At 42.3% G+C, this 11,099-nt stretch overlaps 1 protein-coding gene across 2 annotated transcripts; it reads right to left on the reverse strand.

Annotated features, from left to right (window-relative positions):
- Positions 1 to 1,605: 1,605 nt before the first annotated feature.
- Positions 1,606 to 8,736, reverse strand: LOC129839431 (ATP-dependent RNA helicase DDX39A-like). 2 transcript variants are annotated; one of them, XM_055906884.1, is made up of 9 exons: positions 8,628 to 8,736; positions 7,372 to 7,580; positions 6,391 to 6,518; positions 5,668 to 5,944; positions 5,235 to 5,353; positions 4,253 to 4,384; positions 3,840 to 3,949; positions 2,321 to 2,613; positions 1,606 to 1,884 (listed from the first exon to the last, which is right to left on the reverse strand). In XM_055906884.1, the coding sequence occupies exons 2-9, from the start codon at positions 7,577 to 7,579 to the stop codon at positions 1,868 to 1,870; spliced, it is 1,284 nt and encodes a 427-aa protein (XP_055762859.1). In that variant the 5' UTR covers position 7,580; positions 8,628 to 8,736; the 3' UTR covers positions 1,606 to 1,867. The 2 variants fall into 2 exon arrangements, with proteins under 2 accessions (XP_055762859.1, XP_055762860.1); XM_055906885.1 differs by lacking the exon at positions 8,628 to 8,736 and adding an exon at positions 8,080 to 8,098.
- Positions 8,737 to 11,099: the final 2,363 nt, after the last annotated feature.

An 11,099-nucleotide genomic window follows, 5' to 3' on the forward strand; every position in this document is an offset into this window, starting at 1 on the left:
AGCATATATTATAACCTTAACATTTAAGATACCTTAAAATACACATTTGCCTAGATATTAATTATTAAATGTAGAGGGCTAAATACAATATGTTAAATAATTGAATTCCACTAATTATCTAAATAACAGTCTGAAATAGGTAGACTGAGAGAAAGTTTAGTAGTCATATTCTGAAACAGAAAATAAAATAAGTTTGTGTATGAATGTGAAGAGAAGGTAGGGGGAGAAGGAAGAGAGAAGGGGGAGAAGGAAGAGAGAAGGGGCAGAGGAGAAAGAGGGGAAAAGAGAGAAAGAGGAATTTGGAGTTCCTCCTAGTTATTATTCACTGAACAAAAATATAAATGCAACAATTTCAAAGATTTTACTGAGTTACAGTTCATAAAAGGGAATCAGTCAATTGAAATAAATTCATAGGCCCTAATCTATGTATTTCACGACTGGGAATACAGATATGCGTCTGTTGGTCATAGATAACGTAAAAATAAGGTAATGGCGTGGATCAGAAAACCAGTCAGTATCTGGTGGGACCAACATTTGCCTCATGTGGTGCAACACATCTCCTTCGCATAGAGCTGATAAGGCTTTTGATTGTGGACTGTAGTCCCACTCCTCAATGTCTGTGTAAAGTTGCTGTATATTGGCTGGAACTGGAACCGGCTGTCGTACACGTCAATCCAGAGCATCCCAAACTTGCTCAACGGGTGACATGTCTGAGCATTTGCCAGGTTACGAAGCCTAACTGCAGTCAGGTCAAGACAAGCTTCCCTGATAGTTTACAGTTAGCACAGAAATTCTTCAGTTTTGCAAACCCACAATTTCATCAGCTGGCCGGGTGGATGGTCTCAGACAATCCTGCAGGGGAAGAAGCCGGTTGTGGAGGTCCTGGTCTGGCATAGTTACACGTGGGCCGCAGTTGTGAAGCCTGTTGGACCTACGGCAAAATTCATTCTCTAAAACAACATGGTGGCTTATGACGAGGGGAATGGACATTAAATGATCTGGCAACAGCTCTGGTGGATATTCCTGCAATCAGCATGCCAATTGCACTCCCTAAAAATTTTAAACATCTATGGAATTGTGTTCTGACAAAACTGCACACCTTTTGTCCCCCAGCACAAGGTGGACATGTGTAATGATAATGCTGTGCTGTTTAATCAGGTATGGCATATCAAGAAGCTGTCAGGTGGATGGATTAACTTGGCAAAGGAGAAACATACCCAGAATGAGAAAAGCTTTGTGTCCGATCTTTTGTTTCAGCGCATGAACACTTTACAAGTTGCATTTATATTTTTGTTAAGTGTATTTTATTTAATTTATGGCGTTTTAAAAATATGATCGTAGTACCCCCTACTTGCGACAGGCAAAATTGAATTATATTCTATAGTGTTAATGTAGGTCTGTCTTATTTCAATCCAACATTTATCTTTCATGTTCAATGATATGCTGCAATGTGAAAAGCCAACTTCTCTAATTAGTAAATTCTGGTAACTTTCCCAACATTCCCAGGCAGGGAATAAGCAGAGAATCATCCAGCGATTTCTTGAAATTTCAGAAAATTGCCAGAATTTTTCAACCCTATTAGTAAGAAAAAGACATACAGTGACATAACATTGTATAAAACATTTTAATGTCAATGATTTCATTAAGCAAAAATAGAAACAACCACCATTAACAGGGAAAATAACATTAAAACTGCAGCCTTGGGAGGATAGGATAAAAATCAAATAAAAAGTGATGCTTAATGAACTGGGAGATCAGGGAGAGGCATTTAAAAAAAGAAATAAAAAATTATTTTATTCTCCCTCTCCAAAAAAGACCGGGATAGAGGGGCACGGACATGTCGTCTTCACTGGTGAGGGGGCGACTTTCATCTGGACTGTTCAACTGAAACAAGAAAAGAGGGAGGTTAGTTTATAGCATCAAGGAGTGTACCCACATAAAATGACTTGCAGATGCTGGGCACAAAAAAAATAGATACCTTCAGCATAAGACAGCTATACAGACCACATACTTGGAATGACTAGGTAATAAACAAATGCTCTAAAGTGGCTCATCAACAATTCCTTTGAAGGAACAATTGCAAGCAGTACTGGCATAATGAAGGCTATTACAAAAACCAAAAGAATAAATAAGTGAAAACATGGTTGTCTGAAATGGCACCATATTCTCTATATAGTGCACTACTAACCAGAGCCTATGTGGCTCTGATCAAAAGTAGTACCCTACATAGGGAATAGGGTAACATTTAATACAAAAACCACGAAAAAAAAAAAAAAACATAAAATCCAAATGAGTGCTAGACTAGTTGGATATAGCTTACTGTAGGTGGAGATGTCAATCTCTTCTGGGAGCTCTGCCACGTTAACCTCAAAGCGGTCCTGCACATCGTTCAGGGTCTTAGCGTCAGTCTCGTCGGACACAAAGGTCACGGCCAGACCTTTCGTCCCGAACCTGCCGGCACGGGCCACTCTGTGCAGGTAGGTGTCGGAATCCTCGGGCATGTCGTAGTTGAAGACGATGTTGACGCGCTCAATGTCCATCCCTCGGCCAAACAGGTTGGTGGCCACCAGGATCCGCCTTTGGAAGTCCTTGAACTGCTGGTACCGGGAAAGCCTGGGGGAGGAAGGGAGGCATCCACACTTAGAATAAGTAGAACAGGCATTATACTTCCTGCTTCACTCCTGTGGGTACACTGAAACTGTGACCCACAAATGTTGTCTGAGAGAAAGTTATTGTTCAGTCCCTCTGGATAACAGCTTCTGCTACATGACTATTATAGAAAATGTGCAAGTAAATGAGATTCTCAATTTGATTGTGCAACTCCTCATTCCTCCTTTGAAAAAAAAAAAAAAAAGTCAACTAACAGAGGAAATGTGCTTGTATGAAATTAGATGACATTTAACCCAAATTAAAATGTGTATAGTAAAAAGACATTTAACTAGACATTTTATGGATAAAAACAATATGCTACTTTTCGTTTTCAATATGTGCATGCTAGGGGCCTCCCGGGTGGCGCAGTGGTCTAGGGCACTGCATCGCAGCGCTAGCTGCGCCACCAGAAACTCTGGGTTCGCGTCCAGGCTCTCTCTTGCAGAGCTCGGCCGTGACCGGGAGGTCCGCGGGGCGACGCACAATTGGCCTAGCGCCGTCCGGGTTAGGCCGGTAGGGATATCCTTGTCTCATCACGCACCAGCAACTCGCGCTAACCGAGGGAGCCTGGTGCACGGTGTCTCCTCCGACACATTGGTGCGGCTGGCTTCCGGGTTGGAGGCGCGCTGTGTTAAGAAGCAGTGCGGCATGGTTGGGTTGTGTTTCGGAGGACGCATGGCTTTCGACCTTCGTCTCTCCCGAGCCCGTACGGGAGTTGTAGCGATGAGACAAGATAGTAATTACTAGCAATTGGATACCACTATAATTGGGGAGAAAAGGGGGTAAAATGTATTTAAAAAAAATGATATATATATCTACATGTGCATGCTTCTCAGAGTACACAGCTGATTGAAAGGGGAGGGGTAGATCTCAACTTCAGCAAAGGATACTTATGCTTCATCAGCAGGAAGCGAGGACACCGTTTGCCTACTAACAAATTGACACTTATCGGTTTACAGATAAGAGAGGACGGAGGACAGTCTTTTGTCCAAATCAGAATTTCCCAATGGAAGCCAAGACCCAATCCCAAAGCTACCCCCAAACCCTATGCACTTATTAATATCTGATATGTCTTAAAGTGTAAGCAATATCCTAATATTGCTTATACCAATCAAAACCTCACACATTTTAACAAGTGCATAAACTGTAGGGTTTAGCCAGTAATTTTCTTCCTCTCCGTCAGAACCCACCTCTCCTCCTGAGCCATGCCCCTGTGAATGGCGATTGCAGGGAAGTTCTGCTCCACCAGCAGCTGAGACAGAGCCACACAGCGCTGCACAGACTTCACGAAGATCACCACCTTCAGACAGGGGAGAAAATGGCAGTGAGACACCAAAGACAAACATGGGGCACAAAACCCATGCTGCACCTGATATGGCACCCTGGCCAATTAATGTACACTCTGAAGACGAAAAACACAGGGCATGAAACTCACAGGCAGAAACTTTGTCGGTGCATAGACTTAGTTCACTTGAATGAGTAAAATTGTATTTAAAAACGTGATTTTCAAATCCACGGACAAAATACTTTCAACGCACTCAGATTAAAACTAAAATAAATTACGTTTTAGTATTCAAATCTCTGAAAAGACCTCTGTCCGTACCTGGTTGAACTCAAGCACGTCGAGCAGGTCGAAGAGCTTGCGGTTCTTCTCGCTATCCTTCAGCTTGCAGTAGTACTGCTGCAGGCCGTGCAGCGTCAGCTTGGTCTCATCGTCCACAAACACCTCCATGGGCTGCAGGAGATATTCATTAAGCACCAAACAGAACACAGGGAGGGACTACCTGGACTTATGGCAAAGCATTTTGCTAGTGTACCCTAATGAATGTAACATGGCGAAAGTGTCACTCTTTGGGCCAGTTTTATAAACCTAGCTACATTAACTGAAAACAGGAGTAAACCACATTCTGTGTTGGTAAATTAAGAACTACAAATATGATTGTTAATTACTAGTACTAGAGCTGGAGGGAACGTTATTTATTTTTCATTATAGCTTTAATGCAAGGACTGTTCCTCCCGAAAATGTCCAGAGCAAGAGCCCCAGACCCTGATATGGCCACTTGTGAGACACGAGCAGGCAAAGCTTAGAGGGGCTAGACTGGAACTTTTTACATGAATATTAAGCTATATCCAAAATCCCTTTAAAAAAGGACAATCAGCAGTTTCTACATCAATTTTTGGACATTTAAAATTAAAAGAATAACAAATGCCCATGAGCTTAGTTCAACTTTCGTACCCGACACCCAACATACAAGCTTGTTTCATTCCTATGCTTGTAAACAAAGTAAACGTAAAAATAAACTATTTAGTCTCAAAACATGGTCAAATTGATAATTCTGATATCATTGACGGTCAGTCCTTGCATCCATTGCCCTACGAATTTGAGAGTGGTTAAATTTCTCCAGACCTATATCTCCGAAACAGGGACGAGGAAGAAGCTTCATTAATGTTTATACTGCCGATTGCCTCTTCAAAGTGCAATTTAGGGAGATGGGTTAATCTGTGTGTGTGTGCGTGTAAAACGGCTACTTTAAGTTTCAGAACATGTACATAACCACGAGTTATGAGAACCCCGTCCAACGTACATCCTGCATGAACTTGCGGCAGACAGGGCGGATCTCTTTGCTTAGGGTGGCGCTGAACATCATGCACTGCTTCTCGTGGGGTGTGAGCCTGAAGATGTCCTGAACATCACGCCTCATGTCTGAGGGAGAGACGATAGGAAAATATGGCCGTCACAAAATGTCAACCCACTCAGCCTGAAATCCGAGGACTACATAAAATGTAAATACTTTCCTATGTTTTGGCTAAATCCTTACCTAAGTCACACCCTCTATCACATTCTGTTCCAAGATCCACTACTACTTAGTATGACAGTGTATTAGAAGTGCATTCTAAGTGGTATGCTAGTAGGTACATTGGAACACATGTTTTAAATTGACCATTCATCTGTGACGTTTCAACTTACTCCTTCCTCCCGCCACTCACGTCTGGCATCAGCCCCCCTGTCCTACTCACCCAGCTGCTCCAGCATCTTGTCACACTCGTCCAGGACAAAGTGCTTCACGTTCTTCAGGTTGAGGGTCTTGTTGCGGATGAGGGCCAGGATGCGGCCGGGTGTTCCCACCACAATGTGGGGGCAATTCTTCTTCAGCACGTCCTCGTCCTTCTTGATGGACAGGCCCCCGAAGAACACGGCTGCCTTGACGGTGGGCATGTACTTGGAGAAGCGCTCATACTCTTTGCTGATCTGGAAGGCCAGCTCTCGTGTGTGGCACATCACCAGCACAGACACCTGGTAGACAGAGAGAGAGGTAGGTAGGGGAGGATGTTTAATACAGAGCTCTCTGGACAGCAGAGAAACAAAAAGCACACAAGATTATCCAATAGGATAGAAAAGCTGTGTAAACAGTGAGATTAAAAGGAGAACAAATTTAGACTGCAATTGGCCCAGCGTCATTAGGGTTTGGCCGGGGTAGGCCGTCATTGTAAATAAGAATTTGTTCTTAACTGACGTGCCTAGTCCAAATAAAAGGTTAAATAAAGTTGGAGATTAGAAGTAAACACTTTCTTATGCAAGTATCCCCAGTTTCAGATTAAGCCTATTCCTAAACTACAAAGCACTCAATGGATTCTCCATTGAAAGCTATTTTTAGTACAGGAGGTCTAGGCTTCAATGTAACAGCAATTCAGTTGCTGCTTCCACAATGTAGAGATTAATTTCATTATTCAACCACTCACCTGCCCGTCCACAGGCTCAATCTGCTGCAGGGTGGCCAGTACAAACACAGCCGTCTTGCCCATACCAGACTTGGCCTGGCACAGGATGTCCATGCCCAGGATGGCCTGTGGGATGCACTCGTGTTGGACTGAAAGACAGAAATGTAACTAGGGAAGTTAGTTAAAAAATTCTTATTTACAATGACGGCCTACCAAAAGGCCTCCTGCGGTGATTGGGGCCTGGGATTTAACATAAAAAAAATATATAAAAAAATAGGACAATACACACATCACTACATAAAGAGAGACCTAAGACAACATAGCAAGGCATCACATAACACAGCATGGTAGCAGCACAAACCATGGTACAAACATCAGGCACAGACAACAGCACAAAGGGCAAGAAGGTAGAGACAACAATACATCACACTGACAGTTGTGGCTGCTTTGTAAGAGTGTCCATGATTGAGTCTTTGAATGAAGAGATTGAGATAAAAACTGTACAGTTTGAGTGTTTGTTGCAGCTCGTTCCAGTCACTAGCAGCAGAAAACTGAAGAGAAGAGCGACCCAGGGATGCGTGCGCTTTGGGGACCTTTAACAGAAGGTGACTGGCAGAACAGGTGTTGCATGTGGAGGATGAGGGCTGCAGTAGATATCTCAGATAGGGGAAGGGGAGTGAGGCCTAAGAGGGTTTTATAAATAAGCATCAACCAGTGGGTCTTGCGACAGGTATACAGAGGTGACCAGTTTAAGTATGATGTGATGCTTGAAGGGGCATACATGTATAACTCATAGTCCGAGTCCCAAATAACAACCTATATATAGTGGATTACTTTCGACCAGGGCCCAGACACACACAGCACTAGTTTTGAACAAAGCCCTATCGGCCCAGCTCAATAGTGGTACACTATATCAGGAATAGGGTGCTATTTGACATACACAGAATGGACAAAGTCAAAAACAGACCTTGGTTGAAGGTGGGCAGTGCCGGTGAGGCTCACCTTCAGAGGGATGTTCAAAGCCACAGTCAACAATGGCGCGGAGCAGCTCTGGTTTGAGCAGGAAGTCTCGGAAGCCGGAGCTGTGGATGGAGACGTAAGAGCCCTTTACCTCCTTCTTGCCAGCAGGTGTGGCGGTCTCCAAGGCAACCTGAGGCTCCTCATCCTCTTCATAGTCCAACAGCTCATTGTCAACGTCGTTCTCTGCCATTCTAGAGAAGGGGTACTTGCATTAGTTGAAGCTAGGAAAGACTGGAGACTAGCTTGGGAGGAGGGCTGTATCAACAATACAGTAAATTCAGAAGGTTAATTGAAATGCCAATTCAATAATCTATGTAAAATTCCTCACCATCTAACCGTGGTTAGATTAAATGAGGATTCCAATCCCGTCTAACACAGGGTTTTCCCATATTCGGTCCTTGGGACTCCAAGGGGTAAACCCCACCATTACACAGCTGACTCAATCAAAGCTTGATCCTTTTTTGATTCAGCTGTGTAGTACTACGGCAAAAAAAACAAAACGTACACCCCTTGAGGTCCCCAGGACCGAGTTTGGGAAACACTCGTCTAACGTGTATTCCTACATAGCATTAGCTAGGTAACGGCTAGGCTGCTAATAATGCTAGTAGCAGGCCGCACTCACACCGCCAAAGTTGGACAGAACGCAAAATGGGAAGCGAATACATTTGGCACATAATCATTACAATTTACCTAGCTAGAAACAAGGATTGGACCAGCGACCACCCAGTAACTCAGTTTACAGTAGTTAGCCAGTTGCCCGATTCAATCAAGTTGAACAAGGAATCATGCCTCACTCTCCGCACAAACAATGGCAGCCGCCTCCTCTCATTCAAACTATGTGACAGCAAAGTGCTATAAAGGGAAATGGGTTTCAAATGCAAGGTGAATATTCACAAATAACGTTGGCTCAAATTAATAACGAGCAAGACATTTCTAGGGCCTAACTTGACCTAAAATGTAATTCTCGGAACCAACCTGCGACACAATGCTAGCAGAAGTTAACGGCTAACTGACACGACAATGCTAGTATAGCGTTAGCTTGACGCAATGCTAAATGTGTTAGTTAGCTAGCCAGATTGCACAAGGTTTTAACAAAGATTTCAACAAAAATATACTCGAACATGGCTGCTATTTATGAGCATTATGGAAAGAGAAATATGTTTCATATTTACAATCCATGCAGATATTGAAAATTACTCAATACAGCACATTTTTTATGCATTTAAAATACCACTTACTTTCCGGTGTTAATTCAAATCGGCTTTGAGTATCACTGCAAGCTAGTTTCACATGGGCAGTCCGGAAGCACTGTGCTCGTGTATTCGTGGCCACTATTGGTCAATTTTAAAGGCAATCTCCCCAAACTGGTCTGAAAACGAACCATGATTGGTCTATTTAAATGCCGATCTTGAAAATGCCAACGAAGTAGGCGGGATTTTGCCAGCTGCCCTAAACTAAATTGTCGGCATCATTTCTTGTTTGACAACACTGGTATGAAAAAAGTACGCTGTGATAGCCTTATTCAGCAATAATGTAAACATTTATCATTTCTGTAAATTATACCTACGTTTGACTAGGTTTCCTCATCCAGAAAAAAATCTGAATTTAGATTAGATTTCATTCGATTAGATGAGTTTATTAGTCACATACATAGGGGTCGCAGATGTAATTGCAGGGTACAGTGAAATTCTTAAGATCTGAACTCCAACAGTGCTGGTCAAAAAGATAAGTGACTGAAACAATAATAACAATAATAATAATATGCATAATATATACATATTTATTTATAACATTTACAAACCAACAGCCTGCATTCATCCAGTTTGTATAAAGTATGATAGATGTGTGACAGGAAGCTATATGGGGCATTTTGGGCATAGGCATAACAATGACTGTCTTGGACAAATAGACATCTGGCTTAAAACATTTATTCATTCATGGGCAATATGTGTGCCAGCCCTGATCATATCAGCTTACTACATCTGTCTTCCCTCACTAAACCCACCAATGATTTGGTTTATTTGACTATAATCATTTGATTGGTCCATATTATTGACACTAAATAGATGTTACGTTAACGGTAGCTGTTAAAAGTCCAATAGTAGGAGTGTGCAGACCGATGACGGCACGACTTTAATTTCTGACTATTTCAGTTATGACCAACAGAGGGCAACATTTATCCATAAAATACGATAAAACCTCACTGAACCAAAGTGAATTGGGTTACATTGTATTTTTTTTTTAGATATCGTATGTGATCAGAAACAATGCATTAATTTCCCGGAGTGGTCGCTCTGTGCTTTTGTAGTTGACGTAATAGAAGCCTGTGACGTAAACGAACTCAAGAAAACGTTCAGTGCGCTACTTTTGGCTCAGTTGAGTTGATGCTTTGCAAAGGACAGTCATCCTCATGTTCAAATAAATCACTTTGAGTGGACAAAGGAAAAATTCTGTGTGAGTACAGCAAAATTGGCCAAGATGTTGTAAAAAAAAAAGTGAAATGTATTTTAAAATGTATTTGTTTATAAAAAAAATGTCAGGTCCAATCTGAAGGGTGACTGAAAGCACAATGGATAGAAATCATAAACCGTTGAGAATAAATCGTCTAAAAGTAAGTCTCACAAGTGATAAAAAAAACGTTTGTTCATTCTGGGGCTAACTCTCTTGATATGTAATGAGGCTATCTTCTTGGTAGTATAACCTATATGCTGTAAAAACAGATTGATATGATTTATAGTTGGAAAAGTGGGCATAATAATGTAGGGCTTAAGTTAAATGTATTTCCTTATGTTCCTATACCCCAGGCTGGGACCCTCCAAGCTAGTGCTGGAGAGCAAGTGTTCCAGACAGATGTCCATTCCGCTGGCCATGATGGACTAAGCCTGCCGGCCCTGGTAGACTGCCCCCAGGACAGGCCTCGAAAGGTAAGAAACAGTTTTTAGTTCTGTTGCAAAACGTCTGGTTGTAACGGAGGCCAGTTGGTTGCAATCTAGTAATATGACGGGTTGAAAACCAGTTTACAACGCGATTATATTGCCATTAAGACACATGGACCACCTACCAGTTAGAACTAAGAGTTTTGGAATTCAGATTTTAATTCTGATTGTAATTCTAAGGTTATGATTTATAGTTGGAAAAGTGGGCATAATAATGCAGGGCTTAAGTTAAATGTATTTCCTTATGTTCCTATACCCTAGGCTGGGACCCTCCAAGCTAGTGCTGGAGAGCAAGTGTTCCAGACAGATGTCCATTCCGCTGGCCATGATGGACTAAGCCTGCCAGCCCTGGTATACTGCCCCCAGGACAGGCCTCGAAAGGTAAGAAACAGTTTTTAGTTCTGTTGCAAAATGTCTGGTTGTAACGGAGGCCAGTTGGTTGCAATCTAATAATATGACGGGTTGAAAACCAGTTTAAAACGAGATAATAACGCCATTACGACACATGGACCACCTCACCTACCAGTTAGAACTAATAGTATTGGAATTCTGATTGTAATTCTAAGGTTATGATTGATAGTTGGCAAAGTGGGCATAATAATAGAGGGCTTAAGTTAAATGTATTTCGTTATGTTCCTATACCCCAGGCTGGGACCCTCCAAGCTAGTGCTGGAGAGCAAGTGTTCCAGACAGATGTCCATTCCGCTGGCCATGATGGACTAAGCCTGCCAGCCCTGGTAGACTGCCCCCAGGACAGGCCTCGAAAGGTAACAA

This window comes from Salvelinus fontinalis, chromosome 40, assembly GCF_029448725.1.
Source record: "Salvelinus fontinalis isolate EN_2023a chromosome 40, ASM2944872v1, whole genome shotgun sequence".
Classification (NCBI taxonomy): domain Eukaryota; kingdom Metazoa; phylum Chordata; class Actinopteri; order Salmoniformes; family Salmonidae; genus Salvelinus; species Salvelinus fontinalis.

Coding starts and splice junctions, on each gene's coding strand:
- LOC129839431 (XM_055906884.1), bottom strand. CDS start 7,579: ATGGCAGAGAACGACGTTGACAATGAGCTGTTGGACTATGAAGAGGAT. Junction 6,519..7,371: donor CTTTGAACATCCCTCTGAAG/GTGAGCCTCACC, acceptor TCTGTCTTTCAG/TCCAACACGAGTGCATCCCA. Junction 3,950..4,252: donor ACGTGCTTGAGTTCAACCAG/GTACGGACAGAG, acceptor CCCTGTCTGAAG/GTGGTGATCTTCGTGAAGTC.